Source organism: Capricornis sumatraensis, chromosome 16, assembly GCF_032405125.1.
Source record: "Capricornis sumatraensis isolate serow.1 chromosome 16, serow.2, whole genome shotgun sequence".
Lineage (NCBI taxonomy): Eukaryota > Metazoa > Chordata > Mammalia > Artiodactyla > Bovidae > Capricornis > Capricornis sumatraensis.
In genome coordinates this window covers 80,795,190-80,817,047 of record NC_091084.1, presented here as the reverse complement: position 1 = coordinate 80,817,047, position 21,858 = coordinate 80,795,190, and the positions used below count along the sequence as shown (strand labels likewise).

The 21,858-nt window shown below is 61.6% G+C and overlaps 1 protein-coding gene across 1 annotated transcript; it reads right to left on the bottom strand.

Annotated features, from left to right (window-relative positions):
* Positions 1-1,313: 1,313 nt before the first annotated feature.
* RTN4RL2 (reticulon 4 receptor like 2) lies at positions 1,314-16,743 on the bottom strand. The gene is made up of 3 exons (XM_068989291.1): positions 16,713-16,743; positions 9,840-10,318; positions 1,314-2,063 (listed from the first exon to the last, which is right to left on the bottom strand). Exons 1-3 carry the CDS (start codon positions 16,741-16,743, stop codon positions 1,314-1,316), a joined length of 1,260 nt encoding a protein of 419 aa, XP_068845392.1.
* Positions 16,744-21,858: the final 5,115 nt, after the last annotated feature.

Sequence of the window (21,858 nt, the reverse complement as noted above, 5' to 3'; positions counted from 1 at the left end):
TCTCCACTAACCCACTTGGAGAACTGCTTCTCTGATCAGGTTCCTCCCTGATGTCTTCTGCCTCACAGGAGCCAACGGGAAGGACCCATTGGTCTACAGGGTTGCTGTGTCCAGCTGTGCAAGCTGCACACTGCACAAGGGCCGAGTGTGAGCTGAACTCCAGCCTTTTGCTGTTTGCTAAAGTGTTTGCTGCGGTCTGAAGCTGTGTTGCCCTAAGGAAGGGGTGTCTTTCTCAGGTTTACCCAAAGCCATGTTTGCGCTGGCTGTGACCATCGCTGCCCATGTTATCACTCCTCTTTGCAGGGGAAAGTGAGAGATGCTGCTTTTTCCTTCCTGAAGGAACAGGACCTGGGAGAGAACCATTAGCCAGGCTGGAGGCCTTCCCCAGGCCTGGCTCCTCCGGCACAGACAATTCAGGGTCAGCTGCAGCCGCTCCTCCTGGACAGATGAGGAGGCGAGGTGTGATCAGCACACTCCTGGCTCTCGGATTTCCCTGACCTGCCGGGGACTCCACAGTCACCCGCCTCCTTCCTCCGCCTTCAGTTTCTTCTTGTAGGGGCAATAGCAGGAAGCACTTGGATGCTGTGGAATGGCTCTCGATTGCTGTCTAACTCTCCCGGCCCCTGAAAGCGTGATGGTTCTAAGCCCTTCTACTTTGGAGATCCTGAGCCAATAAACTTTACAGGAGATAAAATAATAGAATTTTTTAATAAACTTTCCCCCCCCAAAACAATGTCTGTTGATCTTCACCACACAGGGGCCATGGTGGAGAGGAACGTTCTCTCCAGGCACCCTCAAAAGTGTCCAGGGTAGACTTAGGAGAAAAGTATTTCTCCAGTGTCAGGAAGTTGAGGCGGGGGGGGGCGAGGATTAAGCAGAGGCCTGGGGCTGGCCTGACGTCCCGCCAAAGGGCTCCGGGGAGTGGCGTCCTTCCCAGAGCTTAGGACGGCTCTGCTGGTGGGTGCTGCTCCGCAGACAAAGCTCCTCTCGAGTCCAGCATAGGCGCTGGGGGCCGGGGTCCGCGGCGGCCCGGGGCGCCCACTCAGCCTCGGGGTGGGCTCGGGTTGACGGCCGGAGATGGGGAGAAAACCCCGGCCATGTCTTCGGGTGGCTGGGCCACCAGATGTGCGCTTCGGGGGCTGCCAACAGCCGGCGGCCCGGGAGGCGGGCAGAGGTGGCCGGATCCCTGGGGATGCGAGGCGCTGGGAGGAGAAGGCAGGCCGCCAGCCCACGGCGGGGACTGGAGACGGAGAGTGAGGGGCGGGGATGGGGGGGCCGGGGAGACGCCGGCCGCTTCAGTCTCAGCACCGCGGTCAGAGGTGGTGGGGCGCCAGGATCACCAGGCAAAGCAGCGGGGCGGCGAGCCCGGGCGCGCGCGCGGGGCCGCGGGAGTCCGGGGGCGCCTGGCAGGCGGCGCCGGGGCACGTCTGCTCGCCCCGCCGGTCCTCGCCGCCGTAGCCGCCCCAGTAGTCGTCCTCGGTGGGCGCGTCGCCACCCGGGCGCCCCCGCGCGTCCTCGGCGGGCAGGTCGCGGTAGAGGGTGGAGGGGTCGGCCGGCGGCGCCCCGACCTCGGCCACCCCGTACAGGTGGTTGGAGGAGCTGTTGGCGCGCGCGCGGCCCCCGGGCCGCGTGGGCGCGGCAGGCGGGCAGGCCTGGAAGTCGGCCTCGCGGAGCGCGCGCAGGTCGCGGCCCCGGCGCTCGGGTGGCGAGGCGCACGTCACGTCGGAGCTGGACACGCGCGCGCGCTGGAACCAGGCCCAGAGCGGCCGCGCGCGGCAGTCGCACGCCCAGGGGTTGGCGTTGAGCCGCAGGAACTCGAGAGCCGGCAGGTCGGCCAGCGCCTCGCCGGGCAGCGAGGCCAGGCTGTTGTTGAACAGGTAGAGGATGGTGAGGCGGCCGAGGCCGCGGAAGGCCGCGCGGTGCACGCCCTGCAGCCGGTTCCCGTGCAGCAGCAGCCGGTCCAGGCTGCCCAGGCCGCGGAACACGTGCTCCGTGAGCAGCCGCAGGCGGTTCCCGTGCAGGAAGAGGTGGCTCAGGTTGGCCAGGTCCGCGAACAGGTCATCCTGGGGCGGGCATGGGGGAGAAGACAGATGAGACAGATGAGACGGCCTCGGAGGGCGTTAGGGAAGGGCGGGGAGCAGCGTGGCAGACCAGGAAGGGGCCCGCCTTCTAGAGTCCTGGGTTCGAATCCTGCCTCCTCTAACCTACTTGTGCGGGGAAAGCAGTGTAGTTCTTAGAACTTTGGGGTGCATCAGAACCCCCTGCTGATCCCGGAGCCCTGCCCCGCCCCCCAGTTTCCGCACGTCTTCACTGAGTTCCCAGGTGACGCAGACGCTGCAGGTGGGAGGGCCACACTTGGAGCCGAGAGCTTACGATTTGGTTGAGCATTTCCCTTGTTTCATTTCATCTGCACATCTTACTGACTTCCTGACTCCAAATCCTGGCCCTACTATTAACTGACCCTTGAGCAAGTCACTTGGTATCCCTGTGACTCAGTGCTTCGTCTGTAAGATGTGGTTAAACGAAACAACAGGTATTAATATATGGGGTGGGCATTGCCTGAGTTAGCCATTATTGTGAACTTGCCCAGCGATCTGTCTCCTCATCCGTAAAATGGGGGTGAGTGTACCTCCTCCTGGGTTTGTTCTGAGCCTTAAAAAAGACAATCCACGTGCGGATGAGATGGGTGAAGTCAGGGTTTAAATGCAGCTTTGCCCTCTTTGCAGCTGCGTTACCTTCCGAAAGTTATTTAGCCTGTTTCCTCAGTGTGTATAACTCAAGAGAACTCTTTTAGCAGACTTGTGGGGGGGTGGGTGGGGGTGGGGGTTACATGAGATCCGGTAACCATGTGGTACCCAGTCGGCACACAGACCACCATCAATAAATGATGGTTATTATGAATGGGGGCTTCCTGTATGGTCAGTAATAAAGAATCCACCTGCCAACTCAGAAGACAAGGGTTCGATCCCTGGGTCAGGAAGATCCCCTGGAGAAGGAAATGGCAGCCCTTCAAGTATTCTTGCCTGGAGAATCCCAGCCTGGTGGGTTACAGTCCATGGGGTCTTGCTGGGTATGACTTTAGCTATTAAATAAGAACAGCATTATGACAGTAGGGTCTTAGTTACAATTAGGTTCCATCCCCTGTCCTTTAACAGAGGACCTTCCTGGAGCCTGGAGGTTCTGCTACTAGGCTGGGACATTAAGGGGACCGTGTCAGCTCCACCCCACAGGGACAGGGGCTGTGCCCCCTGCCCAAGGCTGAGGAGTCTCTGAATCGGATCGTATTAGTGCTGGAAGGGCCCTGAACTGTGGTTCTGGGAGGAGAAGGGTGGGGTGGGGTGGGCTCCTCGGAGGGGAGCCAGCAGGGGCCCGGGCTCTGTATTTTAACCAGTTCACCAAGGTATTGGTGATGGGCAACCTGGTTAGGGAGTGACTGCTTCTGGGTGCACCAGCCCAACCTACCGTTTTTTTTTACAGAGGAGAGCACTGGTACCCAGGCAGATGAAGGGCTCGCCAGAGAGGCGGCCAGAGGCCCAGTCCTGAGGTCCCCCCACCTTGTGGAAGACACCACTGTGGTTCGCAGACACAAGGGATCTGGTTCTGGGGGACAGGAGCATCCTCCACCCTCAAGCCAGCTCCCCCTGGATTCCCGGTTCCTGGCAGTGGCTCTACCACTGAGACGACCCCCCAGCACCCCCAACCCAGGGCGCCCGGTCTCAGGCTCTCGGGCGGGGGGGCGGGTGCTGACTCCCAACACCCACCACTGCCCCCCCCCCCTCCCCCCCGCCTCCACCTTCCTGTGCTCCCGCGTTGTCTCGCCCCCTCCCATCTGGCTTCCGCCCTCTCCGCTACAGGAACCGCGGCTGCCAAGAACCCTCCTCTCGGCCGCACCGAGATCCGCCCCCCTCTACCTTGAGGCTCCCTGCCGCCGCCCCGCCCCCCGCCCCGCTCAGGTCTCCCTCCAGGGGCCTCGAGTCTGGTCCAGCGGGCCCTGGCGTCCTTGTCCTTCTCTTCTCGGCTCCCCCAGGGCGGGGGCTGAATGCCTTCCACTCAAACACCTAATGAGCATTTCTCTTTTTAATGGAGTGGCAGCAAGAGTAAGATGCACCCAGAGATGCCGGGTCCAAGGAATGATATGGGAGGGAGGGGTACAGAGGGCGGAGGTGATGGGCACTTCGGATGCTTCCGGAGGTCCGGAAGGGCGACCCCAGAGAACTCAGGCACCCTTGACCCGCAGCCCCAGTTTTCCGATACAGAATTCCCTGAATCCAGTTTGTCTTTCTCCCCCGAAAGTCCTGCCCCTGCCCTTTCTGAGACCCAGCCTGGGGGGGTGGGTGTCCACCCCCCACCCCTACCCCCACCCCATCCAAGCTGTTGCCAAATCCCACTGCCACTTCTAGGCTGCAGCTCTCAGATACAGCCCTTCCCCTCCCCGCTCTGAAAACGGTTCTCTGTGCATTAATAAGCTCTTGACTTTCACAGCCCTCGCCCTCCCCCACCACCCTCCCTCTGGGCAGAGAGCAGCTGCTAAAGTCATCCTCTTCCACTTCGGAAAAACCACATTTCCCTCACAACATCCCCCTCCCCCCGCGCCGCGCCGCCCCGCCCCGGCCGGTTCACAGCTCTCTGCATCCATTTGGAATCTCAGCGCAGCGTCCCTGCCCCCTTCCCTGGTCAGCATCCTGTTCTTAACCTTGCCTCTCCCCGGTCCAGCCTCCAATCAGCTGCTGGGCCGTGTGACCTTGGGCAACTGCAGGCACCTCTCTGAGCCTCCGTTCTTTTTTTTTTTTTTACCCCCATCGGTGAAACAAGGAACTTGAGGTCATTGATCATTAAGATCCATCCTGATCTGATATTAATGAGCAAGAGAGTGCTGGAATGTACCTCATTCATTCAACAAAGCTGCGCTGAGTGTCTGCTCTGTGCCAGGCACCCCCACGGATGGCTTCACCCATCTACCCCGGGTATCATCATCATTTGCGTCAGTAGCTGAGTAACCGAGCGCTTACCATGTGCCAGGCTCTGTGCTACACAGATCCCATGTAGTAACCGGATCCTCACAGGCCTGTGAGGCAGAAAATATTATCCTCCCCCTTTCAGAGATTAGGGGAGGGAGGCTCGGAGAAAGGCAAGTGACTGGCCTAGGGTGCAATACCCAATAGGAAGTGACGTGCGGACGTGAACTCTGGAGCCAGGCCTCCGAACAGCTGCCCTCTGCCCTGAGACAGACCTGGAGTGATTCTAGGCTGTGCTGCTCATGCGTTCAGTGGCCTTGGACGGGACGCCTTAACTTCTCCGAGCCTCGGTGTCCTTAGCCATTGAATGGGGGGAACGATGCTTATTCTGGATAGGGCTTCCCTGATGGCTCAGCGAGTGAAGAATCCACCTGCAATGCGGGAGACCCCAGTTCGATCCCTGGGTTGGGAAGACCCTCTGGAGAAGGAATAGGCTACCCATTCCAGTATTCTGGCCTGGAGAATTCCACGGACTGTATAGTCCATGGGGTCACAAAGAGTTGGACTGACTGAGTGACTTTCACTTCACTTCAGTGGACTGGGCACGCGGAGCCCTTTTCAAGCAGCATCCTCTTTAATCCTCAGACAGACTCTTGGGGTTTAGGGCATTGTCCCTATTTCACGGATGAGTCCGTTGAGGCTCAGAGCAGTTAAGTAACTTGCCCAAAGCCACAGGGCAAATGAGATCTGCCTGATGGAAACACCGCTCTTTTGTGCCACGCAGGCTGCTCCAAGGATTCAAAACAGGGTCGGTGTGTCTATCACGCAGCTCCTCTCCAGTAGGCATGGTGCTGCAGGAGAGCAGGGACCCTGTCCTTGGTCGCGTCCGACACCCTGGAACCTAGGACGCAGCCTGGCGTGTGCACAGTGAGTTAGCTGTGAGGAAGGTGCTTGCCCCAGGGCGGGGCATCTGGGGGAACCCCCGACCCGTTTCCAGCTCCACCGCCCTCCTCCTCAGCTGCTGGGGTCCTCTTCCCTCCACCAGAGCGCCCCTCCCGGGTGGCCTGGCACCATCGCGGGTCACGCCTGCACCCTGGGGACCTCACCCCCGCGCGTGCACCCCATCTGCCTGTGGCATCTCCCGGGCTAGTCTCTCCCAGCCGCTCACAGGCAGAGGCTGCCTCCTTCCCTTCTGTGAAGAGCCAGGCGTTTCCTTCCCATGACGCCCGTGCCATTCAGGCCAGGGGCGTACAGAACCGGCACGCCCCATTTCAGAAGAGCCCAGCACTCCTCAAGGTGCCCCCTGCCCAGGTCATTCCTGACCCCCAGCCTCGGCTGCCATTTGTGTTGGCGGGTCAGGCCATGATGATAAAACTGATTCAGCACAGGACTTCACAAATATGAGTTCATTGACTCGTTACAGCTGTTGATGGAAGGTATTCTTTTTACTAGTCCCATCTTAAAGTTGGGAAAACTGAGGTTCAGAGTGGGGGGGCACCAACTTGCTGAAATCAAGTCAGAAAATAACAAAGCAAGGATGCGCACTCAGGTCTGCTGACCCTAGATTCCCTAACCTACTGGAGTGCAACTGGATGGCTCTTTTTAATCATTAAAAAGATTTTATCATTCAAAGATTTGATCATTTTAAAAGCCTGCATGGCATAACCGATATATGTTGATAAGGAGGTCAGGGTCTCAGTAATAGTGGTTGTCGCACGTAATAATTAGCAGCAATAAAAATTATAGTGCCTATTTATTGATGTGGCCCTGTGCTAAATTTTATTTTCTCTTATTTGGCTGTACCACGTGGCACACGGGATCTTAGTTCCCTGAGCAAGGATCGAACCTGTGCCCTTTGAAGGGTAGTGTTAAGTGTTAAGCACTGGACTGCCAAGGAATTCCCTACATTTTAATACTTACGAAACTTCTTAGATCAGTATTGATATGATTAAGTACTATCATGATTGCCAGAGAGGAAATGGACGTGGACAAAGGTTGAGTAATTTGTCCAAAGTCACACGTGAGCCAGGATTTGAACTCTGGTCTGGCAGATTCTAAAGCATGCGCTTTCAGAAATAAGCCCACTCTGCTGTTCTTATGAGTGCCACCCCCCCACACCTGGTCAGACCCCCATGGAGAGTTCTGAGTGATGAAAACAGCCTGAAATGTCACCAGATCACAAGGGTTCAAGCGCTGCCGGGTCTTCCTGGTGGTGCAGCCTCAGAAACGTCATTCTGTGCCCCTGCTCCCCGTTTGCTGTGAGGCCTGTGATGCTGAGATCACGCAAGTCCCCAGGCACAGGGACCGTGTTCACAAGACTTTGGGACAAAGTCTTTGGGACCCTCGGTCTCAGCTGCCTTATCTGTAAGGAGGTGTGAACAATCCCCCAACAGGGCTGCAGAAATGAGATGAAGTGACTGCGCACACTTTGGAAACCGTGAGAAGCCAAGTTAGGAAGGGAAAAAAAGGAGTGTTCCGGCACCCACCCCTGGTCTCAGCAGAATCCTTGAAGTTGACCCATATCTTCAGGATAGGGCCCAAGATGAGCCATTTCACCGAGACCAGTATTCAATGAGGCGGGTTTCTCTTTTTAAAATAGTATCTTAACAAGCATTTATAGCATGCTTACCGTATGCCAAGCACTATCTTAAGTGCTTTACAAATTATTCATGCACTTAACGATTCTAAAATCCCTAGGAGATGGATGCTATGACTACTCCAATTTTACAGATGGGAAAACTGAGGCTCAGGGAGGTTATAAATGTCACACACTTGTAAATGACAGGGTTGATACCTGTAAAGTCCTTAGCACAGCACCTGACACTTAGTGTGCCCGCTAATGGCTTGTTGTTTAGTCACTAAGTCCTATCCAACTCTTTGTGACCCCATGGACTGTAGCCCGCCAGGCTCCTCTGTCCACAGGATTTCCCAGGCAAGAATACTGGGGTAGGTTGTCATTTCCTTTTCCAGTGGATCCTCCCGACCCAGGGATCGAACCCACGTCTTCCGCAATGGCAGGTGCTTTCTTTACCACTGAGCCACTAGGCTGAAGGCTAGTGGGCTATTACTATCAGTAATTATGCAATAAATATGCTTGCAGTGCAGGAGACCTGGGTTCAGTCCCTGGGCTGGGAATATTCCCTGGAGGAGGGCATGGCAACCCACTCCAGTATTCTTGCCTGGAGACTGCCACGGACAGAGGAGTCTGGCGGGCTACAGTCCATGAGGTCACAAAGAGTTAGACACGACTAAGCAACTAAGCACAGTACAGGCAGTGAGAACAAAACACAACATATTTTCCAGCGCACTATTTTACTTCCCGTCTCTCCCCACCCCTAGAATGCTCTCCACAAAGGCAGGGGTCTCCTCCGTTTTGTTCGCTGCCCTTTTTTCACCAGCAAGCACTTACTGGGTGCTCAGTAAGTGCTGGATTATTATTGCTATCGTTACTGTCGTTATCAGCATCAAATGCGCACAGTGCTGAGCAGTCAGGCCCCAGCCCGGGCCGTCCAGGTGGGTGTGGGGAGAGGGTCGCAGTTGGAAATGCAGAGGCCTAAAACTGAAAGGGGAGGCTTTTCTCCTTAGATGGTTTGGAGGGTCTGTTATTGCTTCCTGGGGAAACAGTGGGAGGACTTGACTGTCAGACAGCCAGCATAAGAACAACAGGGAACAATATTTAGATCAATAATAATAATAAATAACAATTACTGTTATTCCTTCCTTTTTCTGAGCATCCATTTCCCACCAACTTCACAGCTCATTACCCTTTCTTGTCTCCTCCCACTGCGCTGAGACAGTAGGTTTGGGGGGATGGGATCCAGGACGGGTAGGGTTTCCCCTGGCCTTGGCACCCAGTGAGCGGGAGCCTCCTGTGGCGTGCCAGCTGCAGTGGCGCCGCCCTCCGTGTCCCCCTGCCCTTGGCGTGGGAGGGCGTGTGGGTGGGCGAGAAAAGCCGCCACGATGCCCCTCCAGGCTGCACTGCTCTCGAAAAGGCAGAGTCTCCCGGAGGCAAGGGGGAGAGGAGAGATCACGGGAAGAGACACACACCTCCACCCAGACAGACTTGCGGGGGGTGTGTGTGGAGTGGGCGCGCGAAGGGAGACAGACAGAAGAGGCAGAGGCAGACAGACGGGGGAGGAGAGTCAGTGAGCAAGATGGAGAGGGGCCGCGAGGGAGAGACAGACAGACAGCGAGTCAGACGGGGGAGTAGGGGAGCAGAGAAAGATGGAAGGGACAAAGGAAAGCCCTGGACCAAGGGGAGAAGCAGAAGCCTTCAGAAGGGAGGGAGACGCTGAGAAACGGAGGGAGGGGCGAGACACGGGGGGAGGGGCCAGGACACGGAGGGAGGGGCTTAGACACGGGGGAGGGGCCGAGACACGGAGGGTGGGGCGAGACACGGGGGGAGTGGCCAGGACACGGAGGGAGGGGCTTAGACACGGGGGAGGGGCTTAGACACGGGGGAGGGGCGAGACACGGGGGGAGGGGCCAGGACACGGAGGGAGGGGCTTAGACACGGGGGAGGGGCCGAGACACGGAGGGTGGGGGTGAGACACGGGGGGGAAGGGCCAGGACACAGAGGGAGGGGCCGAGACACGGAGGGAGGGGATGAGACACAGAGGGAGGGGCCGAGACACGGAGGGAGGGGCTTAGACACAGAGGGAGGGGCTTAGACACAGAGGGAGGGGCTTAGACACGGAGGGAGGGGGTGAGACACGGAGGGAAGGGGTGAGAGATGGAGGGTGGGGCCGGGACACAGAGGGAAGGGGTGAGACACGGAGATGCTGAGCAATGGAGGCGCCGGGCGCGAGGTAGGGAGGGTCCCGGGGGGAGAGAGGCGAGCAGGAGGGGACGCCTGTGTTCGTGTCCGCGCGCGCCGGCGCTCACCTGTAGGTGGAGCAGGCTGTTCTCCTGGAGGTAGAGGTACTGCAGGCTGACCAGGCCGCGGAAGATGGTGCCGGGCAGGCTGCTGAGCTGGCAGCGGTAGAGGTGCAGGGACTGCAGCCGCTCCAGGCCCTGGAAGGTGTCAGGCTCCAGGGAGCGCAGGTGCCGGTTGTCGCCCAGGTCCAGCTCCTCGAGCGCCTGCAGGTGGCGGAAGGTGCCCGGGTAGATGGCCGAGAGGTTGTTGGAGAAGAGCCACAGGGTGAGCAGGCTGGGCCCGAAGGAGCCGGGCCGCAGCGCGCTGATGAGGTTGTTCTGCAGGAAGAGGCGCTGCGTGCCGGGCGGCAGGGCCCGCGGCACCGCTGAGAAGTTGTTGGCCTGGCAGCTCACGGTGGGCGGCGCCGGGTAGCAGGTGCAGAGCATGGGGCAGCGCGCGGCGGCGGGGGCCGCGGCCAGAAGCAGCAGCAGGACGCAGGCCGGGGGACCTGCGGGCAGACGGGCGCTGGGGGGGCTGCCGGGGGCTTAGCAGACCCCACCCACCTACCCCGAAGGGGACCTGCGGGCAGACGGGGGGTGCTGGGCAGGCTGCCGTGGGGTGGGGTGGGGTGCGGGGGCAGGGTGTGCCAGCCGCAGGCCCGCCCCACCCCCCCCACCTACCCCTAAGCGCACCTGGGCCAAGAGCCTTGCCTTCCTAGGTTGGGGGAGGCTGGGATTCGGGGTGCAAGAGTTGCAGGAGGCCCTGGCCACTTCCACTTTTGGAGGCTCCTGGTATGTTAAGATCAAAGCCCAGAGGACACTCTGATAGGTTGAAAGTTGTCTGATGAGTGGCGGTCTACTTTCCTTCCCGTTTTCACTGGGATGGGTCTGACGGTGACTCTGGTCTTGGGCCGGTTGTCAAGAACGGCCCAAATGTCAAGTGTTGACCATACTGCTATGTGGTCCGGGGGGTGGGGGGTGGAGGGCAGTTCTATACGACCTTCTATACAGCAGGGGTCCCCACCCAGGACCTAATGCCTGATGTTCTGAGGTGGAGCTGATACAACAATAGCAGAAATTAAGTGCACGACAAACCTAACACGCTTGAATCATCCCCAGACCACCCCCTCTCCTGGTCCGTGTAAGAACCGTCTTCCATGAAACCGTCCCTGGTGCCAAAAAGGCTGGGGACAGCGGCTATATGGGGCTGTAGCAGCACCCCTGTCCTCTCCGCATTAGATGTGTGACACTCCTCTCCTTTACGAGAACCGGAAGGTCTCCAGACATCATTGCCAGTATCACTTGGGAAGAAAAACTGACCCCATTTGGGAACAGGTGGAGCTAAACCGAGACCCTCTGTGAGTCTAACGACCTCTGGCCCCCTGGTGACCGCAGGCCTCCTCCCTCACCTCTCCACCCTGGAAGGGCTCTCAGGGACCAGGGGCAGGGGGTCTCTCCCTGTGGCCAGCAGCAACCTGCAGGAGAGTGGGGATGGGGTGTCCTGGAAGGAAAGCCGCTTCTGGGCCCTGCCTGGGCAGAATCACCGCCCTGAGGGGTACAGCCCAGGAACCTCACTTTACACCCCAGGCTTTTCTCCTTCAAAGTCACTTAAAAAAAATTGTTTTTTTTTTCAAAGTAAGTCTTGAAGCTTGGCTATGATTCAGATGGAGAGGCAGGCCCAGGGGCTTAGGGGCTAAAGAGTCACGTCCAGACCCCCACACCCCCCGAGCGCCAGCAGGGCAGTGGGCCCCTCTCCCTTCCTGACCCTGGCCTTCTGACCCTCACTGCAGCTGAGGAAGTTCTGGGGCCACCTTGACCTCTACTCTTGATCCTGGCTTCCCGACGACTCGGGATTTTCTTCTGGCAGGTTTTGCAGCCCCCAAAGGCCAGGTGCTCATCGTCTGGGCACACAGAGAAAGGGCACCCTCTGCTCCAGGCAGTGTGCTAGGCCTGGGAAGGCCGAAGACCCGCTCCCTTGGACGCAAGGATCTGAGATCCTGGGCCCTGGGGTGCGGGGGAGAGCCTGAGGGGGTCCCTGCCTTCCGGTGACCCCCAGTGTCAGAGGCGTGAATGCATCTGTGAGCCAGGTGCTCTGTACATGTAGCACTCCTGGGTCCGGGGTGGCACATGGCGCCCACATGGAGTGCACAAGGCACACACACAGCGTGGCACACGGCACGCACATGGGGTGGCGCATGGCATGCACATGGGGTGGCACATGGTGCACACACACACGGGGTGGCACACGGTGCACACACGGGGTGGCACACGGCACGCACACACGGGGTGGCACACGGCACACACACACGGCGTGGCACACGGCACACACACGGGGTGGCACACGGCACGCACACGGGGTGGCACACAGCACACACACACACGGCATGGCACACGGCACGCACACGGGGTGGCGCACGGCACGCACACGGGGTGGCGCTCGGCACGCACACGGGGTGGCGCACGGCACGCACACGGGGTGGCGCACGGCACACACACACGGCGTGGCGCACGGCACGCACACGGGCTGGCGCACGGCACGCACACGGGGTGGCGCACGGCACACACACACGGCGTGGCGCACGGCACGCACACGGGCTGGCACACGGCACGCACACGGCATGGCACACGGCACGCACACAGGGTGGCTCACGGCACGCACACGGGGTGGCGCTCGGCACACACACACGGTGTGGCACACGGCACACACACGGCGTGGCACTTGGCACACACACATGGGGTGGCACACACATGGCGTGGCACACGGTGGGCACACATATGGCGTGGCACACGACGTGCACACATGGCATACACGCACACGGAGTGCACACGGTGCACACACACAGGATGGCACATGGCACGCACACACAGCACACACACGGAGCGCACACAGCACACATGGGGACGGCGCACACCCCAAGGCGGCACACAGGCCGTGTGTGTGGAGCGGATGTCAGGAATGCTTGGCGAAGCCTCGTCCCTGGAAGACAGCAAAGGCGCGGTTGTCCCCGGCGCCCGGCCCCCCACGAGCGTGCAGGCGTGTGCCTGCAGCCCCCCGAGTGTGTGAGTGCCGGGCCCCGTGCGTGTGTGGGCCGGGTGTGATGTAATGCTCAGTGACACAGCCGCCGCTGTTCCATTCGTTCACACCGCCTCCGCGCTGCTGGCCCTTCGCACCCCTCCCCCGAGCGGCGTTTCACGATCACTCTCTCCTCCCGGGGTTTCTGGGAGCCACGTGGGCTGCAGGGGCGCGTCTCTCACCCCTCAGCCCCACCAGGCAGGGGTGGGAGCCCGGGGGGTTTCAGGAGGGCTGAGCTTCGGGGCCCAGGACAGCGGCGCTCAGAGCCGGGCAGCCCTCCAGGCTCATCCGGGTTCTGGCTCTGCTGACCTGCCGGCCGGGGATCTGAGAGGCCGAGTGACTCAGCCAGGGTCACACAGCAGGGCGGGGCGAGCACTGGAGTGGAGGGTCCCCGGGGCCCGCCAGGGCCATCCCCTTCCTGGTGGGGTCCCCCTCAGGCTCCCTTCCCCAAGGACTCAACACCAGAGAAAGCCAAATCCCTCTCTGAGCTCTTAATCCTGTGGCTGATCCATCACTTCGCAGCGTGTGTGTTCAGAAAGCCGCCAGCCAGCCACCCCACCCCACCCCCTGTCCCCCCAGGATTATGGAGCTCTTTCCCCAGCCTCCTAGTCAACTGTTCCCCCAGGAGAGGCAGAGGGAACAGGAGAACCCCCAGAGAACAGGGGGACACAGAGAGCAGAGAACCCCCAGGAGAGATGGACCTGGGGTTGGTTCCAGAGTGCTCCAGAGTCAGAGCCAGTCCCCAGGGCACCAGGGTCTCCTCCAGCCTGGGGTGGGGCAGGGCTCAGCAGGGCCCCTATCAGACCCTCTAGCCCCCACTTCCCTGCCCCCCTGCCGGCCCCCGACACCCCCATCATTCAGGCCCACCTCCCCGTGGTCTAGTGGTGCCCCCGCGGCCTCTCTGATGCAGGGCCCTGGGCAGGGGGCCCCTGTGACAGCTGCCGCCTAACAGTGACTCTGTTGCCATTTCTGGCCCTGGCCGCCGCCATGCAAGGCAGCTGAAACCCAAGGAGCCTCATCCATAATTCAGGCTGCGGCTCACACTGGAAGCCAGGCGCAGGGGAGGCTGAGGGGCTCTGGGCTTCTCTGCCCCCGGGGCCTGGTGAGCGGTGCCTTTCTCCCCCTTCTGCTCCTTGCAGCCCCTGCCCGCGGTCTCCGGATCACCACCCCCCTCCCTGCCCCCTGCCTCTCCCCACCAGCACTCCATCCCCCCCCCCAAGCCCCGCCTTCTTCCCCGAGGACCACAGGTCCACTCCAGGCCCCATCTCGTGCATCCCTGGTGAACACAGGGGCGAGAGGCACAGAATCTCAGAGCAGGAATGGCGGACACCTCGTCAGCCATCAGGGGCTGACCCTTATCTCAGTCGCCACGCCATCAGTGAGCGGCCTAGGCCCTCACCCGAATCTCAGTCTGTCTTCAGCCCCTTTCTCCAAGGCTCCATCTGACCCCCCTACCACTATCTGGGCCAAGGAAAGCCCATTCCAACAGCTCCTCCCATCCTCTTTGCTCACGTCATCCCGTCTTTTCTTTTTGCTTTTTCACTGAACTCAGTAGGTAGGTGATGCTCAAGTTGCAGGGGAGTGTGGAGCAGTGATGGGCAGAAACCATCTGTGACTGAACACCTACTGTGTGCCAGCCACCGCATTTGGACACGTCTTTGTGCACAGAATCAACATAGCATCACCCCTGTGAGATCAAGATTCCGGCCCCCCATTTGCAAGTGAGGACAGGGAGGCTCTCAAGTGTGAAATTAGTTGCCTCGGGTCGTGCAGCTGGTACAAGGAGGAACCTGGATGGGACAAGTCCCTGTCTAAAGGGACTCTCTGACCTTCCTCTGGGAGACCCCACGTCAGCCATGGAAGCCACCCTGTGTGTGAGAGTTGCTGGGCTTGGGGGAAAGCGAGGATGGAAACTGAGCCCAGGTGCACAAGGCTGGGCCAGCAGTGATGCCGGTTCTGTTTGCCTGTCCAGGGTTGAGGGGAGGGGGGAACCCGGGCTTTCTGCAACTTTAGCTCCCTGGGCTCCAGGCTCTGGTTGTCCGAGGTGACACCCCATCCAGGAGGCGGGAAGAGAGGTCCTGTGTCCAGAAGATGCGGCCAGAACTGACCCGGGAGGGAACGGAGAGAGATCGGGACGTGGCACCGATCCCGGAAGGCAGAGGGGCCCAGAGCCAGAAATGATCCATTCACCGTGGGCCCATGGTCAAGGACGCTGGGCGATCGCCCTGGGGCCTCAAGGCTCCCAAAGTTCTCAGCCCAGGAGTCACCGTTTGGTCCAGAGATCGCTGCAAGAGAAGCTGGAGGAGGAGGCAGGGAAGAGTGGCCCCAGGGAAAATGCTCCCTGGGGAGGGAGTCCAGGCCTGGGGTTCTGACACCCAAAAAGGCGGGGAAGGGCTGGGGCCTGCGGGCAGATGTTGAGGGGGTAGGGGCAGAGGAGGTGGGGGGCAATGGCGTGACGCAGGGCCCAGGACCCCCTGGCGCGGGTGACGGAGGTTTAGAGCCGCTGCAAACAGCTTCTCACTCTGCCAGAATGTAACACCCCGAAATAAGCAGCCACGGTGGTGGCAGAGACGGCAGGCTCCTCCTCCTCCGACGGCCAGAGGGGCCCAGAGATACAAATGGCAGCGTGCAGTCAGCCAGGGCGCCCACCCCTGGAGGCTGCCACCCCACACCCGTGTCTCCCCCAAATCCCCCTCACAGCTGCCTCCCCCCCAGCCCGCAACGCAGAGCCCGGGGCGGGGGGCTGGCCCGCCGGCCACTCCCTGCGAGGAGTGAGGAGCGGTGTGACGGGCAGGCGCTTTGGAAATGGAGGGCTCCCCACGTGGACGTGCTCACCAGAAGTCTCTTTGTCTCTCTCTCCCCTTCCTCTGCCTCCTTCCTTTCGGCCCTTCCTAGCCCTCGGCCCCGTCTTGATCAACCCCGAACCCCTCTCTCCTCTCTGCCTTCCCAAACCCAAGCCTGGAGCTCACGGTTCCCTGTCCCTGTCCCTGGCTCCGCACCTCCGTCCACCGCCCCGTCCTCCTCCGCTCGCGGGCTGTCTGCTCACTCCCCGCGCCCTCAGCATCCCTAGATCGCAGTCCTCAGCGCCTTCTCGTCCCTCCCACCCCCAGGAGCCGGGCCCGGACCCTAGTGGTCTGCCCCCCTCACCCCTGACCCGGCCTCCCCTCTCCCCGCCCCCACCCCCACCCCCCCCCCCCCGTCCTCACCGGGGTCCCCTTTCCCTCCCAGCTTTCCCGTCTAACCTTTCATCCGCCCCCTCCCTGCCGCCCTCCGCGGACCCCTCTCCATCTCTGGCTGCTGCTTGCCTGACCCTCGCTGCCAGCCCCTTCCCAGCCCAGCCCAGCCCAGCCCCCGGTCCCTGGCCCACACCCTGGTCGGTCGGCCACACCTGTCCGTGGAGAGAGGCCCTTTTATAGCGCCCCCCTCCCCGCGCCGCGCTTTCCTACCGGGGAGGGCCATTGGGGTCTCCCCCGCCCCCCGCCCCTCCCAGACAGCGCCCTGCCCTCACCCCCGTCCCCCTGGCGACGGGAAAGTGCTGAGGCACCGGGAGCCAGAAGTTGCTGAGTCGGCGCTGCCCGGCCGCCTGGAGTGCTCAGCATCGCCCGGAGCAGGTAGGGCCGGGACGGCGGGACTGGAGCGTCCCCCCGCCCCCGGCCCGGGGGCCCCCTCGCTCAGGAGCCTCCCGCCCAGCCCGGCGGGCTCCGGGGGCGGGGCCCGGGGCTGCGTGCTCCCCCCACCCCGCCAGGCCGCCCCCCACCCGCACGGCGGCCCCACCCGCGCGCCCTGGGGGCCGGGGCGCCCGGCTCCCCTCCGCCCGCGTGGGTCCCTACCTGGCAGCAGGCTCCCGAGCCCGGGCAGCATCTTGTCGCGACGCTCGGAGGAGGGGGCGGCGGGGGGAGGGCGCCTCCACGGGCTCCCCGAGCCCGCCGGACGGACGGCGGGGGACCCCGCGGGGCTCTGGGAGGGCCCCGCGCGGCGTGGCTGGGCCGCGGCGCTCTACCCCGCGCCCCCCGGGCTGCGAGCCTCGGGAGCAGCCATCGGCCCCGACGGGGCGCGGCGGGGCGCGGCTGGGCGCGGAGGGCTGGGGCTGGCCGTCGACGCCCGGCGCCCGCGCCCCCAGGAGCGCAGGCTGCGCGCGGGCCCTTCCGTCAGTCCGTCGGTCCGCGCGCCCCGGCCGCTCGCCGAGCGAGAGTGCGGACGGCGAGGCAGCTCTTCCCACCGCCTCCTCCCCGCGCTCACTGGCTCCGCCCTCGCCTCCCGGCTCGCCGGCTTAACCCTTGCCTGCCCGCCAAGAGGCGGAGCGGCTCCCGGCCCCCTCCCTTATCTGGGGGGCCCGGAGGGCTGTGTTCGATCACCCCGCTGGTGGAGGAATCCCCGCCTGAGGGGGTGCGGTCGTGTTCGGGAAACCCGTGAACTCGCCCAGTTCCCGCCCGCACCCCAACTCCCCCGAAGGGCTCCTGGGTCACCTGCCCCCGCCTTGCTCAGCCCGGGGCCCCTAAGCGCAGGCCTCGGGCGCTCCTCCCTCTGGGAGAACTCCGAGATTCCCCTTCGCTTGTGTTCCCAGACCCCGAGCCCTGTGTGTAAGAACAGTGTCAGCAAGAATTTGTGGGTGCAAGCTCCGGGCCACGTGAGCGCGCGCGAGCCAGGATGCTTGTGCAGGTGTGACAGGGCTGGCACGTGACCTTTCTTACGGGCGGGGGTCGGGGGGTGGCCCGGGCACCTGAGTGGGCGAACCGATGAGCCGCCGGGTGTTCCCCCGCTCGCGGGTCCGCGCGAATGGGGAGCCTGGGGCCGGCGAGCTTGCGGCCGGGGTGGCCGGGGTGTGTGTGTCCTGGCGTGTGTACGCCCCTTGATGCCCTCGCAAGCGGGGGCAAGTTCGGGTGCGCGCGGTCTCCTCCACGAGGGCGGTGGAACCCTCGCCCGGACTTCCTTCTCCAGAGGGGTGCATTCCGACCTCTTCTGGACCCCTTCGCGCCCCTCATGGCCTCGTTCGGGGCGATCCCTGCGGGGCCGACACGGAAGCGTTTTCTCATAAAGGCGGCGGTGGGATTCACCCCGGCCTTCACCTGCTCCAGGGAGAAGGGCACCCGGAGCTCGGGAGCGCCCCGGCACGGGACGGGTGGGGGGCCCTCGGGGTCGCCGTTTCGGGGCCGCAGGTCGGGCTGGGGATGTGAGTGCGGCGCGTTCGACGACCGGGGCGGGCGGCGCAGGACTCGCAGGCGTCCCGGATGGCACCGCCCGCGAGCAAAGCGACAGATGCCCTCGGCGCTCCGTCGGGCTCCTCCTCTCCCTCCCGGGCCAGAAGAACAGCTTAGCGCCTGGCATACAGTCGGCGCTCTATAAATGCTGATCTCATCTTTCCATTCACTGTCGGTCCCTCCGTAGTCTCACGCGTCCCTCGTTCGCGTCCGATTCCTCTCCTTTCTCCCCCGACTCTTACTTACATTTCACGGCCCCGGGCTCCGTCCCCTCCCACCCTCCCCGTCTCGTTTCCCTCTAGCTCCCTGTCCGCGTCCGCCTTTCTGTCCGTGTGTCTGTCGCTCGCCTCCGGTCCTCGTGACCCCCTGTCTCTCCATCTCTGGGTCTCGTGTCTCTCAGCTCCCTTTCCACCCGGTTTCAGTCGCGGGCTCCCAGCCCTCTTGCCCCTCGGCGCTCGGGCGCCCCCCAGTCGGCTCCATTGCCTGCCCTTCCCCGGCTGCCAGCATCTAAATGCCCTCTCCCCGCGACTCAGCCTTCGGGTGGGGTGGGAATGCAGAGGGGCGGCCCCGGGGCCCCTGTCCCCCCTCCCCCATCTCTAGAAAGCAGGGTCCCTGCGCTTCCCGGGGCCCACTCCGCGGAGCGCCCGCGCCCGGGAGGGGGGCCCGCAGGGGGCGGCGGGGAGGGAGTGTTGGGGGAAGCAGGGTGGGATTTGGCGGCCTTCCCCGGAATGAGCCGCGGCACAATCTGTCGCTGGGTTTGTTTGCCGGGCTGCCTCCGGAGCGCGGTGGGGCTGGCTCCCGGGAGCGAAATATCACACGAGGCGGAGACAGACGCAGAGGGGCGGGTGGGCGGCGGGCTGACTCAGGTGTGCGCTGTCATCGGTCCCGGGGCTGGCGCTCTTGGAGAGGGGGTGGTTGGGGGGGGGGGCCCGGGACCCCCGACACTGGCAGGTCCCAGAGCTGGGAGGGGAGCTCCCATCCCAGGATGACTTGCAGGAAGGGGGGCGCCCCTGCCAATGATCCCGGCCTGGGAGCCGAAGGAGACACCTCGAACTTGGGTGTGTCCCAGTCGGCGAACATTCCCTGTGCTCACGTGTCCCACTGCCCAGGTATCGGTTGCCTCTAACTATCTGCTGACTCACTCCTTTCCCCTACTAGACCGCCAGCTATTTGAGGGCAGGAAACTCGCCTCATCCATCTCTGCGTCCCCAGCAGGTGCTCAATGAACAGGTCGGGTGGATGAATGGCGCGTGGGTGGGCGATGGGGGTCTCAGTTTACAGGAAATACCATCTTCCCAGGAGAGCTTTCCCACCTCTTGTTCCTCCTCTCCCTTGGGCCGTCCCCCCAACCCCCAGCCTGTCCTACAGACAGGCAGAAAATTGGAAACAGCTCTTCCGGAAGACCAGAGTCCTCTAGGTGACCCAAAGAGAATGCCTTCCTTTTTCTGGGGCCTCAGTTTCCTCGTCTGTACAATGGGATTATACCACTCACAGTTATGCTTCAGCTTACCAGTAAGTCTCCAGCAAGTCAAGGTATGAGAAAGAGCTTAGTGAAACGAGGTTCTGCGGCTGTCGGCGGTGGCAGCTGTTGTCATAACTGTTTGGATGGTGATCCTTAAGTCTTTATCTCAGTAGAATCAGACACCCTGTCGGATGGAACTGAACTTCTGCAGTTAGAGGTTTGGGGATCTAAGGGATGGAAGCTGATGTGGGTACGCTTGCTTAGTTGCTCAGTGCTGTCTACCTCTTTGCGACCTTTTGGATGAGTAGCCCACCAGGATCCTCTGTCCATGGGATTTTTCAGGCAAGAATACTGGAGTGCGTTGCCATTTTCCTCCTCCAGGGGGTCTTCCCCACCCTGGGATGAAACCCGGGTCTCCCGCCTTGCGGGTGGACTCTTTGCTCACTGAGCACTGGGGAAGCCCAGGCTGATGGCCCTCGGGGCAAAGTGAAAGGGCTCATCTAATTCCGGTCTGGACACCTGGCAGGGCTCTCTGCGGGGCGCCGTGTCCCCGGGACTTGACACAGAACTGGCCCGCCCTCTGGTGGCGGTAGGTGGATCTGCAGCCCCAAGGGACACCCAGGAGCTCAAGCAAATTGGCTGATGGATGGATCCCCACCCCTACCGCCCGGCCTCAGAAGGAGGGTTCCCCGGGTGGAGACCTGGGAGGTCACGTGGAAGAAGCGGCAGGACACGGACACAGACTAGATGAGTCCTGACTTCATCAATGAGTGCCCTCCTTTCAACATCACCCCTACTCTCAGTGTGACCCCCAGGGCCCCGTCCTCCTTCTGGGCAACTCCATCTGGTGAGTTCACGGAGCCTTCCTGGTTCTTTTTCTCCACCTATGTGGCAGCAAGGTGGGGTGGCTCAGTGGCCCAGAGCAGAGCTTTGCCGGGTGCTGTCCTGGCTCGGCTGCAGTCACAGATAGATGACCTTGGGTAGCAGTTAACATTTCCCAAGCTTCCGTTTCCTCCTCCGAACAATGGGCGTGGGTGGAGGAGGACAGCAAGCAGTAGTGGTTCCCGGAACTTCCCAGGTGGTCCAGTGGTTCGGAATCTGCCTGCCGATGCCGGGGACACACACAGGTTGAATCTCTGGTCAGGAGAGATGCCACATGCCTTGTGGCAGCTAAGCCTGTGAGCCCGCGCTCTGCACCACGATCAGAAGCCCGCACAGGGCAGCTAGAGGGTAGACTCCCGCTCACTGCGACTGGAGAAAGCTCAGGAGCAACAGCAAATACCCAGCACAGCCAAAAATTTTAAAAAAGAAATTAATAAATTAACGGAATAAAAAATCAGGGAAACTTGGCGTGCTGCGATCCATGGGATCACCAAGAGTCAGACACGACTTAGCACCTGAACAACAACAAGGAAAACAATAGCAGTTCCCAGCTCATCGGGTTGTTTAAGGATTAAATGGGACAAGGCATGAAAGAACCTAACAGAGAGCCTGATCCTATGCTCAGTAAATTCTAATAACATTTGTATTAATTTTCTTGCTTGGCCTAACAGCAACTGGAAGACATAGGGGCTGCATTTTAGGGGCAGACAGTAAAGTTATGACCTGAAATCTCAGAGGTCCCACATGGCAGAGCCGAGTCTGAGAGTCAGTTCTTAGTTCGAACGTCCCACCCCACGTGTCTGACCTCCACCTCTCCACCTGCTCCAGCCACAGACCAGGGCTGTTTGCCCGGTGTGTTGAGGGCAAACCAGACTCGCATTAGAAGTCTTGGGTTCTAGCCCGGACCCTGCCTCTGAATGGCTGTGTAATGTGGGACAGACCGCTATTGTCCCTGGGCTTCCAGCTCCTTCTTTCAAAAGGTGCATCTTGGACTCAGAACTCTTGAGAAGTCTCGCAAAACCATGACTGGGTGACACTCCACCTCTGTGACCCTGAAAATGAAGCCCCTCAGCTAGATTCCGTGCTGCCCCGTCTTTCCCAGCCCTGGGGGTGTGATGGGGGCCCCAGAGGAAGCTTAGCATTTCTAGGGATCCCTCAGACCCCACTCCCGCAGGCACCCCCACTGGCTGCCAGGCCTGTCGGTGACCGGTGGTTGGTGAGCGTGTACTCTGGAGGGAGGGAGAGACCGCTGCCCCTGCCCTTTGCACCCAGAACCCTTGCCAATGAGTCCCGCGTCCTCCTCTGCCTGGCGTGCTGAAACAGGAGACTAGGAGATTGCCCTGGTGGTCCGGAGGTTAAGAATCTGCCTTTCAATGCAGGAGGTGTGGGTTCCATCCCTAGTCCGGGAACCAAGATCCCCCACGTTGATGCGCC